Source organism: Canis lupus, chromosome 2 (genome assembly GCF_048164855.1).
Source record: "Canis lupus baileyi chromosome 2, mCanLup2.hap1, whole genome shotgun sequence".
NCBI classification, from domain to species: Eukaryota; Metazoa; Chordata; class Mammalia; order Carnivora; family Canidae; genus Canis; species Canis lupus.
This window is the reverse complement of record NC_132839.1, coordinates 58,583,101-58,605,085: the sequence shown is the minus strand read 5'-3', so window position 1 is coordinate 58,605,085 and position 21,985 is coordinate 58,583,101. Positions and strand designations below refer to the sequence as shown.

The 21,985-nt window shown below is 52.3% G+C and overlaps 1 protein-coding gene across 6 annotated transcripts in view; it reads left to right on the top strand.

Annotated features, from left to right (window-relative positions):
* Positions 1 to 21,985, top strand: part of ARNT2 (aryl hydrocarbon receptor nuclear translocator 2) — a 155,435-nt gene that overhangs the window by 22,033 nt on the left and 111,417 nt on the right. For 2 of the 6 annotated variants that reach the window (XM_072801925.1, XM_072801923.1), the window contains exons 2-4: positions 8,742 to 8,835; positions 10,394 to 10,452; positions 18,573 to 18,687. In XM_072801925.1, coding sequence (XP_072658026.1) covers positions 8,742 to 8,835; positions 10,394 to 10,452; positions 18,573 to 18,687 — 268 coding nt within the window. Of the gene's footprint in view, positions 1 to 8,741; positions 8,836 to 9,204; positions 9,361 to 10,393; positions 10,453 to 18,572; positions 18,688 to 21,985 lie in introns of those variants that run through there. The other 4 variants (XM_072801926.1, XM_072801928.1, XM_072801929.1 and 1 more) reach the window with 3 other exon arrangements.

Below are 21,985 nucleotides of genomic sequence, written 5' to 3'. Positions count from 1 at the left end.
ACCTTCTCCACACGGTCTTCTCCTGGAGGCTTGGGCTCTTTGTGCAAGTGGCTGGCCAGGAGCACTGGGACCGTGGCTGGCTGGACGCAGTATGCATGGCCTTGCTCTTACCCAGGTCCCGTGATGCAGGGCCAGCACTGGCCCTCTCCCGGCCCACCGCCAGGGCAAGCTGCCCTCTTCCCACTGGAATCCCTTTGCTCCTTCTGCAGCAGTGGTGAGTTGCCTTTCAGGACCCTGACCCCAAGCCTGTGCTGGTCTCTGACACCAGCTGGCCTGAACCTCCTCCCTGAGCCTGGCCTTGGGACAGTGCATAGTGGGGGTGTGGTGGGAACACACAGGGCAGCTTGGACGTGCTTCCTAAGGCCAGTCTCCCCCCAATGTTTGCTCCTCCATGTCCTCCCTCTGTGCTTCTTTTTCTGTGGGGCCTCCTGGCGAGCAGACTCCTGCTTCTTACAGCAGGGCCTGTCTCTGCGTCCTGTCCAGCCTCCTAGCTGTGCTTCTGCTCTTCCAGCTGCTTCTGTGGGTCCGTGCAGCCTTCTTGCATTTGCCTTTGCTCTCATCAGCATGGTTGACGGTGGCTCCTGCTGGCCACGTGGTCTCTGCCTATGTCCCTGGGGGCAGGCTTTGCATCTGTAGGGCTTCTTCAGAGATCACCCAGCAGCGGAGCCATCTCTCACCCTGTGCTGGACCTGCTTGGGTGGCCTCTGGGGGAGTGTAGCCTGGCAGGAGGCCCAGCAGTAGAAGGAACTGGCTGCTGCACCTCTGTGCCTGGGGCTTCTGCCTCCCGGACAAGTCTGGCATGGCAGCCTCTGTGGCTCGATGGGACTGACCATAAACCTGGGAAGGCTCTGGCTTGGTGCAGAACCAGGCTGTTCTCTCTTGGGAGCTCAGCCTACAAGAATTTTTTTTTTTTTTTCTCAAAGGTAGAAATACGGTATGGGTTTCCCACACAGCTATGCTTCTGCAGGGCATGGGCTGGGATGAAAATTCGTACGTCCACCTGATGCTCACTGCAGCTCAGGCACCGTGGGAGGGCAGTGCCTTGTCCGCCAGTCAGCTGCGCTAAACTCATTCCCCCAGGGTTCTTCTTGGGCCAGACACCTGGGCTTATTTGCTCAGGCCAGAGGTGGGCAATTATGTCTAATCAGCCGCATCTGGCCTGCCTCCTATTTTTCTGTGTCCCACTAGCTAAGAAGTATTTTTACGTTTCTAAATGACTGGGGGCGCATAAAGGAATAATATCTCGTGATGTGAAAATTATATGAAATTCTAATTTCAGCGTTCATAAACTGCCACACAGCCAGACCCACTCACACAGCATCTGTGGCCACTTGCGGGTAAGAGCCACACAGGTGAGTAGTTGCCATAGAGATCCTGTGGCCTCTGAAGCCTAGGATATCCACTCCCTGATCCTCATAGGACATGTTCTGACCTCTGGCACCAACGGTCCAGACTGAGGGGACTTTCTGCTGGGGCTGGAGCCTCTGAGACACACAAGGATGTTCCTGTGAGCTCTGGGAGCCCTGGTCTTTCATAGCAGAAGGGTCTGTCCATGATCCCTGAGGGCTTCTGCAGCCCAGGCTTTCCAGGGGAGTGGGGAGCCCAGCAGTCTCCTCCAGGAGCCTGCCCACTGTTCTCTTCAAGTATTGGGTCCCAGGCAGAGATCGGGCCATTGAGGACAAATCCTGTTTGGTCTGTAGCACCAGAGAGCACAGAACAGAAGACAGATTCCAGTGCTTGCATGCAAACATTTTTACTATTTTGTATATTTTATGGTTAGAGAGTAATTCACTGTTTAAAATTGAACACAAAATGTATTTGTCAAATGATGGATGAATACGTTCATCAAGGAATATATTCAACGAGAAAGCTACTTTGTTTCATAGAACGTTTAGAAGGGGATGTTGTATCTATGCAAGGATATGTGATTTCCTTAATTGGTGTGTTGTGTAAACAAGGGATGTATTCACAGTTATTTTCTTTCCTTTGCAAGGGAGGCATTTTTATGGAAGGAATTGTATTTCAAGAATGGGAAGGGCCTATTGGGTTTTATTAGGGTTTTATGGATCTCTACGGGGAGCGGGGAGGGGGGGCGTGTACCTGGGTGTCCGTGTGCTGGAGAGGAGCAAGGTTACCTTTCCTGCGCGCCCAAGCTCCCTGGTACGTCCAGGTAGAGGCCAGCGGCGTGTGAGTCTAGAGGGTTAGCCGAGTCCAGAGAGTCAAACCCAGGACTGTGGGGCCTCAGAGAGAGAGAGCCAGGCTGAGGGTGTGTGTCACAAAGTTCCGTGTCGGGAGAGGTGGTGCACTTCTGGGGCACAGATGTGTCACAGGGGCTGCTCCGTGGACGAGGAGGTGAGGGTGGAGTGAGGGATCTGGGGAGAACTGCCCGGTTGTGGGTGGAGCAGGGGCAGAGGCACGTGGGGATTGGGAGGAGTGGGGAAGGAGAAGAGGACGTGGCAGGAGTGGGATGGGATTTAGGGGATGAAACCACAAGCGAGGGTGAAGAAATGTAAAATGTATGGCCTTCACCAGGATGTTTCATGAATTTTCTGTGAGTATTGAGTGCAAGGGGAGTATACGGAGGGGATGGTCAGGTGGAAGTGGGGCAGTCCAAGGGCACCTTCTCCTTTGTTCTTTCCAAGGCATGCCCCCGTGAGGCAGCAGCTGGACTCTTGACTCTGTGGTGAGGCCCCTGGACTACTGGTCTGTGCAGCTGTCTGTGCTCACCTGCAGCTGGATGCCTCACACTTGCTGAGGCCCAGTTTCCAGGGTCCCTGAGTGTCCACACACACCAGTATGCCCTCCTGCCACCCAGCCACAAACCCCCTGGCCCTCTGCCAGGCTCCATCCTGCATTTTACCAGGAAGCTACTTGTCTAGGATGCCCCATCTGCCTTCCCAGCCTCCAGCTCTCCCTGGGGGTTCTCACCTTCTCTGGAGCACTTGCTCCTTTAGGTTTGGTTGTCATTGTTAAGAATCCTTAGGCTCCAAGATTCAAGGCATAGGAACCTGGTCTGAGAGGAGATGCTCTCGGGTCAGGACCCAGTGTAGCTGAGCTGAGGCCTGGCGGTCCTGTGCACTGGCTGCCTTTCACCCTGGGATGCACCTGCTGTGCACATCTGTGATCGTATAACCCCTCCCGCAACCCTGTCTTAGGGGCCTGGGCCTCTCCTCTCTCCCTCCATACGGACGTCCTCTACCCCAGGCCATTCCTGGGTCAGAGATGGGTGGTGTTTGGGCTCTAGAGATCGTGTTGAAACTGCCACTGGTCATTTGGTACTGAATTTTATCTGAATAATTAAGAACCTGGCATGTGCCTGGCATGTACACCCAGACATGGAGTAAAATTCATTCATTCACTTATTCATTCATTCATGTAAAAAGCATGCATTGGATGCCCACACATCCAGCTCTGGTGCTCCGCATATGTGCAACAGCGAACACACGATCTCCATCCAACTGCAGCAACCTCCCCTGGCTGCACTGTGTCTTTTCCCTTCGTCTGGCCTCCCCTGTCCCTGCTCTGCACCTCCCTACCTCCCCACCCCAGTTTAGAGCTTCCCTCCCATTAACCTGAGGACGCCATGTCCAGCCAAGGCTGAGCCAGCTGCATGAAGTTGCACTGTCTTACCAGCAGGCACTCTGTTTCTTGAGGACTCAGGGCGCTGGTGGCATCTTGGTCTGCTCAGGCCCCTGTAAGAATGCCACAGACGGGGGGTAGCTTCACCAGCAAACACTTATTTCTGACAGTGCTGGAGGCTGGAAATCTGAGGTCAAGGTGCCAGCTGTTGTGTCTGGTGAGGGTTTGCAGGTAGATGGTTTCTTGCTGTGTCCTTGCCTGGCAGGGGGCAAGGAGGAAGTGAGCACTCCTGTCTCTACTTAGCATTGCACTAATGCCAGTGAGGGCTCCTCTCTGGTGACCTAATAACCTCCTAATCCCCTTCCATTGGTGTTGACTGTGGACATAGGAATTTGGGGGCTGCAAGCATGTGGTCTGTAGCAGGTGGGTGGAGCTCACTGGTGTAGAACCGGCGATCTGAGCACTGTTCTGGGGACCCTGTTGATCCCCCACATGGTGACAGGGGAAACGTGGCCATTCCTAAAGGGTGTGGTGGCGCCACGAGACCTGTGAACAGATGGTGCCCTGCCCTCGGGGAACTTCTCTCCTCTGGGAACAGTGATGTGCCAAGCGGCAGATTGTAAGCACGGGATCTAGCTTTGCTCATGTCCACACCTATGTCCACATCACAGTGCCGCCTCCCTCAGGGTTGGGTGGGCCGTGCAGGAGATCTCGGTCACTGGGCATGTTGGGGAACCTAGATCAGCCATGGTTTTCCCAGGTCATCCCAATGCACCCAGATTATTAGGCATGTGGTGTCCCGGCTGGGGCTGCATTGGCTCCCGCATTAGGTGGGTCTTGGCACCAGAGACCTGGCCCCTTGTCATGGCTGGCCACAGTCCTTCATGGAGACTGCTGTCTGGTTTAATATTTGTGCCACCCTCCTCCAGATGCGTCCCTGTCTGGGCGACGGTAGACGAGACCTCAATACTTAAGAGATGGACGTGTGGCTGCCTTTGCTGGCTTGGCTCACTATGGCCCCCGGAGCCTGTGGCCCGTCCACATCTGCTCCTGCCCCCACCCCTGGATGGGATGGGCCAGGCCGCAGGTGCCACTTCCCACTAAGCTCTGGTCCTTGACCCACCCTGGGCTCCATCTGTCCTCCTGTATGTCGGGGCCTGGCCTGCACCTGGTTCTCAGTGAGGGCTGCTTCTGGTGAACATGGACTGGGTGACACAAGAGGGGCCCCACGAGGCTTTCACCTCCAGCTGGAGTCTACATGACACTGGGTAGAGCATCTGGCCCCTCTGTGGAGGGGACGGAGCCTCCGGTCCCTGTCCCCCACGCCCCCCCTCCCCAGGCCAAGGAGCCGAGGTGGTGCAGAGAGGCACAGAGTTGCTCCCTAAAGGGACATGTGTGTTCTTGTGGCCACTGTGACCCTGTGTCCCTGCCTGGGAGCAGGCAGTGTGGCTCCCGCACCTCGAGGAACTAATTCCCTGTATTTCCTTGCTGGGGTGTCACCTCATCGCTGCATCTGTGCACTTTCCCAAGTAATTCAGATGGTTCACTGGGTACATTTCCGGCACTCTATCAGGGAATAATAAGTGTTATCACATTATCCTGGGAAGCCTTGCTGTGAGCACTGAGCCTGCCGGCACCTGGCAGCCTCGTGGGGTTCAGGAGACTCCCCCTCTTGGGGTGGCCCCCTGCCCTCTCCTCCCCTGCCCTCCTCTCCCTGCCCTCTCGCATCCTTTCCCTCCCCTGCCCTCCTCTCCTTCCCTACCCTTTCTCATCCCTCTTCCCCTCCCCTGCCCTTCTCTTCCCTGCTGTCCCCACCCCTCCCCTCCCCCTGCTCTGCCATCCCCTCCCCTCCCTCACCCCTCCTCTTCCCTGCCCTCCTTCCCATTGCTCTCCTTCCCTGCCCTGACCTACCCCTTCCCTCTCCTCCCCTCCCTCCACACCCTATCCCCTCCCCTGCCCTCATTCCCACCCCTCTTCTTCCCTGCTCTCCCACCCCTCCTCTTCCCTGCCCTCCCCTCCCACCCTCACCCCATCTCCTTTCCCTGGGATGGGCTGCAGGAGGCCCAAATTTCACACATTTAACCGGGGGGGGGGTCTTTTCTGCTCCCCAGCTCTGCATTCAGAGCCCCTGGACTGCTGCCTAGGGAGCCCAGCGTCCTGGGTCTGCTCACTTACTTTCTGCGAAATCCCCTGCACTGTGCCCTGATCCTGTGGGTATTATACTTTGAGTTTTCACAACTTCAAGGTTATAAAGAGTGCTGAGTGGGAGAGGAGAGTCCTATGTAGGTGTGAGCTGTGCCCCCTCTTTGGTGGGCTTGCTTGAAGACCCAAAAACACGAGGGACTGTGTGCACACACGCCAGAGGTGCATGGAGGCCAATCGGGTGCACTTAGGGGTGACAAGGCTGCAGCTGAGGATCGTCATGATGGAATAGCCACAATGAAGATCTGGCCTTTCCACAAAAACGTGTCATGACTGTGTCATTACCATTTCAGGGCCATCATGTTACCGGCCTGCCATCTGGCTCAGTCCCCCCCCGCCCCCCCACTCCCGTACAGCTCTATCCACGGCCAGGCTGTCCCGCACTCCCCACACCACGGCTTGTCCGTCAGGTGAAACCCACACCCATTTGTGGTGGTGTCTGATGGAGGGATGCTGTGTTGTGGTTCTCCATATGTCCTTTACCTTTGTTTCCTCCCCTTATCTTCCATTGTGTCTGGGCTGACCATGAGTACCCGTAGATTGCCTTGATGGGTCTGATTCTGAAGGCCCCTGTGTGCATTTTGGAGGTAGCATAGTTGACGAAGTTGGTGATCACATCATCCTTACAAAGGTATGAGGATTCCAAATGGGACTTTTTCTTGGAAGATATACAACCTAAACAGTAATAAATTTTAAAATATTTTTAAATGGTAATAGTTGTTTATTAAACATCATAAATGCCCCAACACCAGACAATTCCACAAAGATGTGTGTTACAATATGATAATTGCTTTATTCTCCTTTGTATTTTTATTTCTGGGTCTGTCTGTACACATGTTGGTTCGAGGAGGATAGAACAGTCTATTGACAGGTGGCAAGCGCATGGGTTCCCTCCGTATTTGTAATTTCCACATTTCCTTTCATATATTTAAGTATTTGAAAGTTCTTAATAATTGATTTTGCATGTGAAATTTATAGCTTTCATCATATGGCCATGCAGCATCACACATTGTACTCCTGCAATGATACACTTATATTTATACACTGTCCAATTGGGAGAATCAGAACAAATCGTGCATACAGGATGTTCGGGTCCCTTCATCTAAAATGCACATTTACAGTTGGAAGTGAATCCCTGGGCTTGAGTGATAAGCGCAGCACGTAGCACACCTTGTTTGTAGCATTGATGGTGGTGTGCCGTGGGCGCCGATGCCAGGGTGCCCCGTGTGATTGGGTGATCCTGGGTCACACACAAGGGCAGGGGTGCTGGGGACGATCCTGCAGGGGGATTCCAGACCCTGTCCTTTCAAAGGCCCAGGTATTTGCACAGAAGCCAGGGCCAAATAATAAGTTTGAGGCAAGTAGTGTGGCTGATGCAGAACTCTGGCAGACCCCGGCAGAGCCCTGTTCCACATTTTCCTGGAACATTATTCCTTGGGGTTGTGACATTTAATGGGCTGAGTGATTTTTATCATTGTGGCTATTCCATCACGTACCAGCTGCTCACTTTATGTCAGACACCGACCCTCTTCCCTTTCACCCGGGAAGGTCTGTCACATATTCAGGATGTTGTCATCCTTCCTGCCTCAAGGACTCCTTCAGAAGACAAGTCTGGGCTGGTCGGCAGACTCTCCTCCACACAGATCTGAACTCTTCACCATCTCGTTCCCATCTGCACGTCAGAGCCCTCTGCATATTCCACCAGCAGCCCCAGGCCTGCCTTTTCTCTGGCGGGGTTGGCCCTGCTGTGCCTCGCTCTGGTGCTTAAGACCCAGGCCCCGGTGGGCCACCCCGGGATCTCAGCCAGGACCCCCAGGAATCCCTTCTTCTGTCCACTGACAGACCCTGACCCTTCCGGGCAGGTGCTCTGGCCTGTCTTCTGCATGGCTGTCAAGACCCACTCTCCTGGGATGGCCTCTGGCCATCGGACTAAAGCCTGAGACAGATGGTGGGTAGGTGTCCCACCATGGTTCACCCCACGGAGGTGGTTTGTCGTCTCTTCCTCAAGGGGCAGCCTGGGTCCACTCCATGGAGTGTGCTCTCATGGCCTTGTTCCAGAGTCATAATCTTGATGGTAACCTCCCTACCCTTCTGCTTGAATTACTGCTTGCCTGTATCCTTGCTGAGTCTGGGTTTTCCACCTTCCTAAAGTGCAGGGCAGGGACTCTGGGACTTCAGGCAGCAGGATGGGCGTGTGGTCTAGTGGCAAACACGGGTGTGGACCTCCCAGTGGGCTCTGGTGCAGTGCGCACGTTCCAGAGGGCACAATGCATGCCTAAGTCAGCCTGGGGAGCAGGGCTGTGCCTTGCCGGTCTCATTAGCGGAAGTGGGGGAACATCTCAGGGGGCTGCCTAGGACTAATTCGGTTCTCTAACACTGCCGGCTGGGAGTGGCTCAGGTTCACAGCCAGATGCCCGGGGGCTGGGCTGGGGGCACCAGCTGGGGGAGGCAGGGCCCGGCCCTTTCCCGTGTCTGCACCTCCCGCCCTGCTGCAGAGGCCCAGCCTGCCTGTTGGATGAGGCTGCCTAGCAGGGGACACAGGGCTCGTTGCAAGGACCTGAAATGTAGCAAGGACCCGGCTCTCAGTCTGATAATTTTTCTGTACATTGTGCTATAATAATCGCACCCCACGGAGGGCCTTTGGGAGCCGTGCGCCCTGCCTTCCTTCCCGAAGTGGAAGGAACCCTCCCTTGCTCTCGTGTCAGGAGGAATCCTTTCTGATCTCCCCCTGAGACGTGTTAATAATAATCCAGACATTTCACACATATACTGTGGTTGCACCAGAAATTCAAGTCCTTAGTTTTTCAGAACCTAAGCAGTTAATGTTAGAAATTTTGCTGCAAATAAATTGATCAGTATGCAAGACAGTTGTCACGGCTGAATCATGGTCCACAGTAAGGTAAACAGATCTGTGATGACATTTTCTGAGCAGAATACAAATGCAGCTCATTTCCTCACAGAGGTTCCTGACATTTCTTCTACACGGATAACAGATTCTCCCAAGAAGGTGTTGGTCACAAGGAAGAAAGATCTTTGTTTAATCCCTCTGAAAAGGTAGGGCTGTGATATTTGGTGTGCTTTCTTTGAAAAGAATTGTTCTGAGAGAGACGGCTGTTGGGGAAAGCGTTTTGCTTTGCTTTGCTGCCTCCCACCCCCACCCTCAGAGAGACCCTTCTGGTGTTTCGTCTATTGGAATTATCATTAAACCATCATGTGGTTGTATTGTGAAAGTTTGCATGTAATTAATTTTTTTTCCCCAATGTGAAGATCAAGGGATAATTTTCTTATTGAGAGTGCCATGAAATAGTGGTGGGGGGCGGGGGACGAAATGTCTCTCACTTGCTCATGTTCCTTGCATCTGGAATGCCCTCCCGCTCCCATCTCCCCACGCTTTCCGCCGCCTGTGCTCTATCGGAGGCATCCTACACAATATGTCTGCATTTGAAATGTGAGATGGTCTTGAGCTAGATGCTACATCAGAAGCCAGCTATGTTTTCTGCGTTATGGCGAAGCTTTCAAAACCCTCAGCTCGTACTGATGTTAGAATGAACCGAAAACCTCTCTGCAACTTTGCGTAAGGCAGGTGGTCATTTTGCCCGAGTGTGTAACGGGAAATGGTGCTTCCCGAGGGGGTGGGGGGGCATCTGTGTTTGGAGTCAGACTGCTGAAGAGAGGGGTCTTTCTGCCTGTTTGTGCATTTGCTGTTGGTTGTGACCTGGGACCCAGGGCGGAGGTCTATGTATAAGGGCTGCGTTTGAGGAGGCGGAATAATTCTAGGTCTCGTAAGAGTTGAAGGAAGCCCCAGTGACTGGACATGAACCAGGTGGGGGCCATACCCCTCGAGAGTGAGACTGGGTGGGTCTGCTCAGAAACTCAGCAGTGATCAAAGGAATACGTTTAGGATAAGGGCACCTTTTACATCCTGCTTCATTCCTCCCCATGCATTTGCACTGCCAGGATGACACAGATGTGGCCTCCTCCGGGAAGCCTTCTCGGATCCTCCTGGTCATTCCCACAACATGGTGTCTATCTCTTAGCATAGCATGCGGCTCTCACTAGGGAATTGCCCAGCTTTGTGTCTCCATCAGAGGCGGGAGAGGGGTCTTTTCATTTTTGATTACCTGACTTCTACCATAGCTCCTGGCTCGAAACCAGAGCTTTGCAAATGCTGTTTGTAATTGAAACAGGATCCCATTTGCTTACAGCTGCCTCTGCAAAAGGAGGATTAATCCCATTTCTTCATCAGAGAATAGGTAGAGAAACAGAGTCACACACGGGGACACCAGAGCGAGGACCAGAACCCAAGTTGGCGCATGACCCCGTGCATAAATGGATGGAGGGAGGTGAGAACGTGTGTGCCTGCACTTGACCGCAGAGCCCCACATATCAGGTGTGTGGCATGGCAGATGTAAATATGCAACCCACCCAGCCATATTTTTCTTCCTCCTCCAGAAATTTTTTGCCCCATCCAGTCTCAGTGTAGGAGGATCAGGTGATCAAGGCTTTTTAGAATCTTCCCTTTCTGGGTGCTGACGATGACACATGGAGTATTTTGAGGCATTGACATCATCTCTTTCCTCCTGAATGCCCTCTTTGCGATTCCATCACTCAGGCCCTGCCATCTTTCACCTGGACTGTTGTCACCTTCCTTGCTTCACAGGAGCAGTGCAGGTACGGTAAGAATGAATCCCAGGGTACCAGACCTAGCCTGGGTGTGGAAGGGACCAGCCAGGGACAGGCTTCCCTGGGAAAGTAATGTTTGAGCTGAACTGAACGACTGTTAGGAGTTAGATTGGTGGAGAGGAAAGACAGCTCTCTTCCCCCATGATGTGGCATGTGCAAAGGCCCCGAGGTGGGAGGGAACATGGTGTGTTCAAGAAGCTGATAGAACAGTGTGGCCGGATCTCAGGAGCTGTGCTGGAGGGGTGGACAGCAGCCTGACCACATGGGAATGGGCTAATCATGGCAGGGAACTGCACATTTGTGCCAAGAGCAAAGAGAAGCCACTGGAGGATAGAAGCAAGAGCTGGCCTTAGTGGATGTGACCTCTGTGAGAATGGATGGGGGGGCAGGAGATGTGGGGAGGCCAAGGGAGGAGGTCCTGAGGCAGGCCAGCAGCAGAACCCAGAGATGGAGAGACCATTAGGGAGTAACAGCAGGACCTGATAGCTGCATCTGGGATTGTGGCCAAGCTCCTGAATGAGACACGCTGGGGAGAGGAGAGTTGAGGAGGCATGGAGGGAGGCCAAAGGTGGGAGACCAAGAAGGTGGGGCCTGTGAGTGGGAGGGGCCAACATGGACCCTGGAAGCCCAGGAGAGAGGTGGGTCGGTGGGTGGGTGACACCCCCAGAGAGGGGGCAGGGAAGTGACCCTGTGACGACAGCTCTCTAGTGGGTTGACAGGGCCATAGGTCTGACCATGGAGGGCTGCACAGGGGGCCAGGAGGCCTCAGGATGAGACGGGGAGCAAGTGACTTCGCCGTGTGACAGACTTTCACTGGTACAATCCCAAATCCCTCATCTGTTTTTAACATTGATTTAAATTATGCTACACGATGTCCTGTCATTAGAATGCACTCGTGATTCTGTGCTGCAGCAGGCGCCTCTCCTTTCTCTGCATGGTTAGCCCTCAATGGCATGGGAAAATCAGGGTGAGGACTGTGACTTCCCCTTCCAGGGTCCTCTGGGGTGGCCACAGGGAACTGGGGTCCAGATGTTCCTCTTGCAGGAGTGTGGAGGCCATGCCTGTGCACCTGCTCCGGGAGGCTCTCAGCAGGCTGTGTCCACGTCGGGCTTGGGGTGAGGTTCATGCGTGTGCCCCTGTGTGAGGTCCCGGGGTAGCATGGGCAGGGTGGGTGTGGGGACGCAGGTGGGGCCTGTCTGCAGACCCCTCCCTCCCTTTGGTGGTGCTTGGGCTGCCACTGGGATAATGGCCCTGTGTTGTGCAGGGTGGAAGCACAAGGTCTGCCCGGGAGCAGAGCCATGTCTGTGCTCCCCTCCTTCACATCCCTTTGCAACAACATCACTTGGTGAACGTGCTGTGAGTGGGAGCTCCCCAGCAATTAGAAAGACCTTTTATGGGATGCCTGGGTGGCTCAGCGGTTGAGCACTTGCCCCTGGCTCAGGGCATGATCCTTGGTCTCAGGATCGAGTCCCACATCAGACTCCCTGCCTGGAGCCTGCTTCTCCCTCTGCCTACGTCTCTGCCTTTCTCTCTCTGTGTCTTTCATGAATAAATAAAATCTTAAAAATAAAAAAAAAAAAGGAAGACCTTTTATATGTCTGTACCCCCTTTTGTGGCCCAGCACTAAGAGCTAAAATCACGGAAGACACATAGTTTCTTACAGTGAGAAAATGATTGCAAGTTTTGTTAGCGTCTGTGTGTGTGTGTTGAATTCGGCCACATTCAGCTGAGCTCACCATGCTGAGCAGCATCCTGGGGGCTTTAGGAAAATGAGCTTCTTTTATCTTCCAAACAGCTTCATAAGATACTTATCATTATGATGCCCATTTTGTAGCTGGTAGATTGAGGCACACACAGGTTTTTGCTCCACGGTTACACACACACACATATGCAATGTCTGCTTTAAAAAACATTCTTCTCGGGCAGCCTGGGTGGCTCAGCGGTTTAGCACTGCCTTCAGCCCGGGGTGTGGTCCTGGAGACCGGGGATCGAGTCCCACGTTGGGCTCCCTGCATGGAGCCTGCTTCTCCCTCTGCCTGTGTCTCTGCCTCTCTCTCTCTCTCTCTCTCATTCTCTCTCTCTGGGCCTCATGAATAAATAAAATCTTAAAAAAAAAAATTCTCTTGGAGGAAAATAAAAGAGCAGAGTGGAAATTATTTCTGCCAAATAAGAAAGTAAGTGACTTTCCGTAATCCCCCCAAATAACTGTGCAAGATGCAGGAGAACTCCTTACTTCATAGATGGAGACTCTGCAGCTTAGGAAGGATAATAGGTCGCTTGCCCATGACCCCGTGTCTTGGTGGAGTGACCGCAAAATATGAAGGTCTCCTGCATGGGACAGAACTCTGTGTGGGCCTGTGCTTTAGAATCTGGGCCTTAGGACGTCTTTTGCTGCCCGAGTGGAAGGCCTGCTGGTTGCCCAGCCTCTGTTTGAGCACCCTGAGGGGCGAGAGCCTCAGAGTCACTGGCCAAACATGAGAGCATGTGTGGCCCGTCACTGGCCGTGTGCCCAGGACATGACACCTACCTCTCTCTGCCCACTTCCCTCATCTGTAAAGTGGGCTGACTTTGTACCTGTCCTGTAGGGGGGATGCAGAGCACGTGTGAAGATCTCAGAACATAGCTGGCACCCCACATACACTCTACCATTTCTATACAGAAATATTTTAATTATATGCATATAAGTTTTATCATTATTCTTATGCACATCCATCCTATTGGTGGACAGTCCTGTGATGAAAAAGGGTTTCTCTTTCTTTGTCTTTTGGATTCATTGCTTCTGATTCTCCAGCTATATATGCTTTTTACTGTGTTTTCCACCCCAAACCCTTTAAAGATGTTTATCATTCTAGTTGTGGTCATTAAATTAACACACCATTACCCTCACATCAAAGTAACTTACAGTCATTGGAAAAAAAAAAACCTGTATTCAAAAACAAAAAGAGTTTTTAGGAGAACATAAAACCCACCTATGATTCCTGCCACAGAAATAGCCAGATTTAACATGTTGGTGTCCTTGTGTTTGTCTTCTGGTCTTTTCCTGTGCATGTGACCCGTACACACGCACCCCCAGGACCCTCTCAGGTCTCAGGATCTGTGCTGCTAACTCCAGCTTCAGGAAGGCAGAGCTCATGTGCACCCCGCAGGGGCAGGGAAGGGCTGTGGACACCCACAGATGATTTGCCTTCTGTCCAGTGCACTGTGCGGGTTCCACTTCTCTTCATTTTGCAGTGAAACTCAGAAGCCCTGAAGCAGGAATGCCTGGGTGGCTCAGCGGTTAAGTGCCTGCCTTCTGGGTGTGAAGGCACCCAGGGCGTGATCCTTGATCCAGGATCAAGTCCCGCATTGGGCTCCCTGCATGGAGCCTGCTTCTCTCTCTGCCTGTGTCTTTGCCTCTCTCTGTGTCTCTCATGAATAAATAAATAAAATCTTAAAAAAAAAAAAAAAAGGAAGAAGCCCTGAAGCAAATCTCAGTGTGCTTACAGGGCTACTTCAAGGCCTGCCCCTTGGGGACCCTCACCTCGGACCTGGCGAGAGACCTTCCTCCACCCACCTTCCCTGAGTGGACATCCCAGGAGTTATGCTCAGCTATATTCGAGTCCTATAGAAAAGTTGCCAGAGGGGTGCCTACGGGGCTCAGTCGGTGCGGTGTCTGCCTTTGGCTCAGGTCATGATTCTGGGGTCCTGGGATTGAGCCCCACATCGGGCTCCCTGCTCAGGGGGGAGTCTGCTTCTCTCTCTCCCTCTGCCCTTCCCCCTGCTTGTGCTCTTACTCCCTCTCTCAGATAAATAAAATCTTAAAAAAAAAAAAAAGTTGCCAGATTTGGGGAGCAAGTATTCACTTTTCCAAGGAAGGCTGATAGCTGATCCCATGGGTGGATGCAGGCATAGGTTACAGAGAAGAGACACATGTTTTTGTAATTTTTTTTATTTGAATGCACTAAGGGTGGCTTGTAAAAGACTGAAGTTTAACCTTTAGAGTGAATTTTAGTCTCACTGATTGAAACTTCCATTTAGCTTATTTGGTATCTAAAACACTATTTCAGTTACCAAAATCACATTTGATAAAATGAGATGTCTATTCCTGAAATATACCTTAAAAAATAGGAATAGGAGCTGATTTTTTATCTTAAACAAGCATCATCATAAAATTATGATCATTTTAATCATTCTTTCTTGACTAGTATTTTTTTCCCCACAGGTACTGTGTTAGGCTCTTCATATGCATTATTCTTAATTTTTAAAAGGACTCTTCAAAGTAAATTATCATGACTCTTTGACTAGGGGTGGCCTGGTCACTCTTAGTTAGAACTGGGAAGTGTTGCATTGTGATTTGACACCAGGCATGTTTGATGGTAAAGCCCCATGGTCTTGTGTGACTCAGCTCTAGGCCATTATTACTAAATATTGTCCTAGAAGGTCTGGCTAATGAAAAAAGGCATGAAAAAGAGATTAAACGTTTTACTGTGGAAATGAGAGCACAGGATCCTTATTTGGAGTCCACAGGCTTTGTGAACTCAGAAAGTTCACAAGAATTCATGAGAAGTGATTAGAACAAATATAAGAATTTGGTGGAATGGCAGGACACAGGGTGACAACACTATTAACTCTTCAACCAGGCATGTGCATTTTGACAGGGTGACACACAGAACAGCGAGGGTGGGGAGGACAGAGGCTCCTTTGCTGCTGTGGTGGGGGGGGAGAATCTCAAGCAGACTCTGAGCTGAGCCCTGAGTGCAGAGACAGATGCAGGGCTGGGGGTCGAGCTCCTGACCTTGAGAACATGACCTGAGCCAAAACCGAGAGTCAGAAGCTTGACCCACTGAGCCACCCAGGTGCCCCAGTATTATGGAATTTAAATGGAAGTATAGGCCCGAAAGACGGATAAAGGTAATTATGGATGGTAAGAGTGATGGGTGAAGGTCTGTCACTAGGTACTGTATGACGTTGCCACAAAAGCAAGCACAGACAACTAGGTAATTGGCAAAGAAATTGATGCTCTGGGAGTGTTCTGTGGTCAGATCCAGTGTAGGACAGAGGGCGCATCACGGCGCTTACAGGGAGAAGGATTCCTGAATGAACGAAGGTTAGGACGATTTCCCTTCTGTTCCACTGGGGACTGGATTGTGTCTCCCCAAATTCCTATGTTGCTGCCCTCACCCCCACTGTAATTGAATTTGGAGATAGAGCTTTCAGGCAATAATTAAGGTGAGGTGAGGTCATAAGAGTAGGGCCCTAGGGCCTGGTGGCCTTTCGAGGGGAAGACACACAAAGCTGCACAGAAGAGGTGGCTGTCTGTAAACCAGGGAGAGGGTTGCCACCAGGAGCGGAATTGGCTGGCTTCTTGATCTTGGACTTCCCAGCCCCAAACTGTGACCAGTCAGATGCCTTTTGTCTCAAAGGAACACCTGCCTGTGGTGTTTTGTTACCCCGGCCTGAGCTGACCAGTGCATTTTCTTCAAACTCTACCTCTTAATGCTTTCTGGTATTTAAAAAAAAAAAAAAAAAAAAAAAATCTCTCAATCTAAAAGGCAAGTGACAAATTGGAAAAAAATATGTTGTAAAATATTTTCAGTCCATACAACAAAGCTCTACTATCTTTATTACAAAAGGAGGTTGTACACACAGATAAGGAAGAAACGCTGAATTCTGGGAGGACAGAACCTTCCTGAAGGCTGGGCTGCTGCCTCCTTCGTGTTACTGCTTCAGCGCACCCTTTGCAGGCCGGGTGGGAGCCTCTCATCTTCACACTGTGATGTGATACACCTATGCGTGGGGCTCATTTGCCCCCCCTGCCCCACCCATGCCGAAACGCATTGACTGTATGACAGGTGCATGTTGCCTGTGAAGATTTGGGCTGTCTTAGCACACCTGCCACGTCACCTTCATGAAGTGCACCGTGTCCCCACAGTAGAGACTGCTGGTGTCCACTGGTCTCCTGCCCAAGCTTGGAGGGCTCTGGGGTGTGTTCCTTGGGATCTATGGAGTCAGGCTGGTTGTGGGCCTGCCCTCGCACAGCTGGCCCTTCTGCTGGGCAGAGGAGGCCGAGCCCTCGAGTGGCATTCCAGGGAGCAGATTGGATGCCGACATGCCAGGGAGATCGGGCCTGCCTTGCCCTGACCAAGCATGGCACTTGTGCAAACCACCTGGTCTCTTTCTCTTGCTTCCCTCATCCGTGCGAGGGGAGGAGTGGACAGTGGGTGCTCTTGAGCCCTTGTCCCGTATCTGGGTTTCATGGAGCTTTACTGTCTGTAACTTGTGTTAACCAAACAGTATTTTTGTTTTCCCAAAATAAAATTGGATGACTATCATTTTGTCTAAACTATACTTTGTCCCCCTGCCTTCCCACCGCCACTTTTATGACATGCTGGTCTAAACAGTTAAACAAACATTCTGATATTCTGATATAGGACTTCTCAGTACCTTTCTAAAGGACATTGGAATCTCTAAGGAGGGGATGAGTGTGTGGCTTTTCCTAACTTGGTTGACTGTGGAACACTTTTCCTCGGAGGATTTTAAGGGACTGATGTTCTCCATGGTTTATTTCGGGAAGTGGGGACTTTCGTTTTCTCCTGTGTTTGTGCTGGCAGCAATCCTGCCCTCAGTTTTGGGGCTTTCATGGACTTAATCTGTTTCAGTCCCCATTTCAGAAGAAACACAGATTTCTTATCAGTGGCAGCAGATGGTGAGGTCACAGGGTTGCCCTGCTAATCCTGTCTAGCTGTCACACATCCAGTACAGTAATTGTTGAAAGGGGAGAGGATTACTTTAAGAAAGGGATTTTTTTTTTTCACCTTGAGCACTTTCCAGTGTATACATTGGTTTAAAAAAAAAAAAAAACCAGTAACTATAATAGCTCTCTAGTTTTTGTGAACAGAGTAGGGCAGCTAAATTAAGGTGTCATTTGTTAGTAGTAGAAAATTCTCCTTCAGAAGCTGTTAGTGGATGAGTTTGAGTTGATCGTAGAGTGTGTTTTTTAAACACAATGTCTCTCGATGCTACGTGGGGCAGCTGTCTGGTGCCTCCCTGATTTCTGGAAGGGGGCAGAGGGCAGAGACCTCATGTCAGCACCACTGTACCCCTGACGAGGGCCCAGGTCCCCATACTGGTCCCAACCCGTCTTCTCGAAATAGGTTTTTGTCATCTGCTGCTTCCCTTCTGAGATGAGCGAGGGCAGGCCTGGGACAGTTTCTCTCCAGGACAAGAAGCAGATTCAGACAGGATGCCTGAATACTTATTTTTGCCATTTAATATTCTTAGGAAAGGGTTTCTGAGTTCAGGAACCTTCCCCAAAGTAGGAAGGAGAAACCCTTGAACTATGTGGTTTCTTTGAAATCGGGAATGCTTGACCTTGTCCTAACTAGCTTACAGAAAGAAGCGTCCAGCTCAGAAGAAATGATGCATTAGTATAGCTGAGCATAGGGAAGGACTGCTCTCCTAATGCCAGACTGCTTATTCTGTAAATTATTATGTGCCTTGGGGAGGCCCGGCTGGGGGGAGGCCAGAGAGGCCTGGGGAGGCCTGGCCTTGGGGAAGCCAGGGAGGCCCATCATGCAGCCTGTAGCAATGCTCCCTGTTGTCCTCATGAAAGGTGGGACCACGTGGGGCCCTATATTCAGGGTTCTGAGTCCAAATTCAGAATGGGGAACAGCCTTTCACCTGAAGACGAGTGCCCAGGGTGAAGGCTGAGCATTGGGGCCCCAGCCACAGGGGGCGAATTCCTGACTCCCGGTGGGTTTGCTCCATCTGGATTACCACTTGTTGCTCTTGCGGTGGCTCCTTCCGCTCAGGCTCAGGCCACGCTGCCTGGATCTGTGGAAGGCTTACCTGCCTCCAGGTGGCCAGGAGTCCCTTATGAAAGCTACACATCTGTGCTCTTTTTAACCACCTAAACTAAGCATGGGGGTGCTGCCTGGGGTAGGGGTCTTTTTCCAAAGGAGAAAGGCAGCTGGAGAAAGGGCTCACCTGAGTCACATAACTGGTGTGGGCAGAGCAGCCCCAGGGCTTTGGGCTCTCCTTCCACGTGCTGCATCTGGTACGCTGGATACCTCTCTTGTTCCTGGGCTTGCTTGGCATTGATAAAACCTCTCTTCTTTGCTGAATTCCAGAAATGGCTTCAGACATCCCAGGATCGGTGACGTTGCCCGTTGCCCCCATGGCGGCCACTGGCCAGGTGAGGATGGCTGGGGCCATGCCCGCCCGTGGAGGAAAGCGCCGTTCTGGGTAAGCAAACAGCGTTTCCAGGAAATGGGCTTACTACATGTTGAGCAACACTTTTGACCTGTTAGGGAAATACTGTCTCTCCCCCTCCTGGAGAATAAAAGCTCAGCAGTTTGCATGCTGTTTAGATTTTGCAAGATCCCTAAGTATGCATGTGATTTGTCTCTGAGTGTCCGCCCCAGCCCCCAGCTGGGGCCTTCTGTTTGCTTGTCCTTGTGGCGAGGAGGTGCTTTGTGGTTCTGCTGGGCCTTGCTCAGGCCATCTCCGGGAGTGGGGGGAGCTCACAAGTACCCCTGCCTGAGCATACCAGCCATCAGCGGAGGGCAGTGCTCCAGGCCTGAGTTCTAGCCCCTGTGGGCAGTGAGGGTCCCCCACCTCCCACCCCTCAGTGCTCTTGGATCCTGCAGCCAGTCTCTGCTGACTCTGGTATGGTTCAATGCTGGGGGGATCACAAACATATCGCCCTTGGGCTAATGGATCCAAAAACCACATCTACTCAGGAGTGTGTCTCCTGTAGCTTCAGACGTAGATCTCAAACACCAGCCAGGGGTGCTTGAGGGTTGAGTCGGTGAAGCATCTGCCTTCGGCTCAGGGGTCCTGGAATTGAACCCCACATTGGGCTCCCTGCTCAGCGAGGAGCCTGCTTCTCCCTCTCCCTATGCTGCTGCCTTGGCTCTGCTCTCTCTCTCTCTCTGTCTCTCTGTCAAATAAATAAATAAAATCTTAACAAAACAAAACACCCGCCAGCTAACAAAAATCCTTGCAGGGACAACAAGACTGACATTTTCAGACCCTGTCCATTGCCCAGCCCTACTCTGCACCAAATCAGTGTGATTCTCACTGAAATCTCTGATAAGGTTTCTCATGAAGTAGAATCAGCCTGTCCCCCTAGTGCCATTTCTGACAGCACAGGGCTCCCCGGGAGTGCGGGACACACTGCCCCCAGCCCCAGGCCTGCCTGCCGTCCTCCTTCCAGACCAGCTGCTCCTCTACCTGGCATGACTCTGGAAGAGGCAGCAGGGGACAGGCATGCAGGATGGTCTGGAGTGCAGTGCAGCCAGGATGGACAGTGTGTTCAGCACTGTGTTTCTAGATCATTCTAGATGGTGGGAGTGCTGTGTGCACTACACGGTCTTTAAAGGAGGGGCTCAGATTTGGATACATACTGAGAGGGTGGGAGAGGCTGAGAAGCAGCTTCATGGCTGCACCAGCTCTCCCCTGGTTCAGGGCTCACTCCCCGGGCCCTGCTTCAGTGGGTTCGGTGACCCCCAAGGGCTGGTCCCCAGGGTAGACCCACAGTGACAGAGTCGGGGTCCCCAGAGCAGGCCCACAGTGACCGAGTTGGGCCCTGGGGTGCAACTCCACAGACCCATTCCAGGGCTCATTGCAAATCACCTACAGTCCCTTCCAAATTAGCTCTTTGGGCAAACGGGGCACCAAGCTCGGTGCTCTCTCTGCTGTTGCAGGGAGGCAGGTGCTGTTAACACGTCAACTTGCTAACTTTTTTTTACAGATGCCAAGAGTTTTAAAATTATTTTAAATGTGCATGTTCCCTCACTTCCATTCCCTGGAGACAGAGCTCTGTGATTGGCCAGTACTTTTTTAAAAGAAGCTGGTACAGGGGTGGAGAGGGCAGTGGGGTCAGGGCCAGGCAAACATGCTCAGGTGCAGCCTCATCTTTACAGGGAGAACAGCCTCTCCGTGCTGGGGGCCGGTTCTGAACCTCCACCAGGTGTTCCTGCCCCCCGCCCCACTACACGGTGTTAGTGGGGGGGTCTGTGCTCAGGGCTGGGCCGCAGGGGGCTGAAGCTGACCCCAGCCCGCTTAACACCCTGACTTCTGTTTGCCACCCTGGCTGGTGATCGGACCATGGATCAGGCTTCCCTGAGGAAGTTGTCCCCAGCTGTCCCTTCCCTAGCAGATCTCACACACACATACACACACATACACACACATACACACACTCAGCATCCATTGGAGGTAGAGGGGACTCGGGCTGGGTGGGGACAGAGCCTGAGGCCATACCACCTCCAGCTAAGGAAGTCAGACATCACAGAGACTGGAGAGATTCATGAGGAGGGACAAGGACTACTGACACGCTGGCCAATAGTGTAGACAAGGTGTCAGCCCTTAAGGACAGACCAGAGACCTGTCCCCCCAAGTCCTCATTCCTGGGGAATGTGCCTTCTTCCTTTCCCCTGTCCCAGGGAGGGAGCAAGCAAACTGTGGTTCCTTTTGCTCAACTCCAGTGACTTAGAGGCCTATCCTCCATGTCTATGCAAGGAAGTGTGCATTTGCACAGGCTGTTTCCAGAGGAATCCTTGCAGCTGGCATTTTACGCTGTGGATCTGCTCCCGATAACACCTGATCACCTCCTAAACACTTAGCTAAAGGCGCTGCCTCCTCCCTGGGAATGTGGGGCTCTGAAGAGACACGGAGAGAGGGAGGGAATGAGAGAGGGCATCGGTGGCGGGAAGGCCACAAAGGCCAGGGTCTTCTTGCTGCCCCAGTCCCTAACTCAGTTTCCAGGGAAAGCCACGCATCCCTCCCAGAGCTTCAAAGCCCTGGGGAGCTGGTCCTGGGCAGGGTTTGGATCCGCCTAGCCTATCCCTGCAGCTCCCTGAGGTGCGAATGTCCTTCCCCAGGAGCCTGCAGCATGCTGAGCACCCTGCTAGCAGCCAGGACACAAGGAGATAAGGGCTCAGGAGTTTCAGATTCTCTGAAAAGTGATTCCACATGTGTGGGAGAGATGAGATGAAGCAAGTCACCTTGTTCCCTTCTGTCGAGACCTCCCTGATTCCAGCGCCAGGGTGGGAGGGACACACTTCTGGTGAAGGGGACACTGGCCCCCAGAACCAGCCTTGGTTTGGTGGTGGTGGTGGGCAGAGCCAAGCCAGTCCCTTCAACCCCGTCTTGGAGCCCAGTGTTGGGCTGTCTTAACACCAGTGTCTCCATCCACAGCAGGGGGAATGTGGTCATAGAAACATCGTATCCTTGTAAATGTGTGTCTCACTTGGTGAGCGTTTGTGCGCTTAGATCTGGCAGGGCTGCAGCCCTGCTGGCTGGTCCAGGCTCTGGAGGACGGGTGTTTCTGCACCTGTGACCTCCCTTGTTGTGAGCAGGAGCCTAGGGCTGGCCCGGGGTCCTCCTGCAGTACCACTCTGGGACCTGCCTATCAGCACGGCATCTCCCTTCTCCCAAGAGCCTGAGTATATCTCATCTGATGACTCACCTCAGATAATTCATTACTGTTACCCAAGCTCTGTCCTGGGAATTCACATCACTCACTCTTAACTAATTA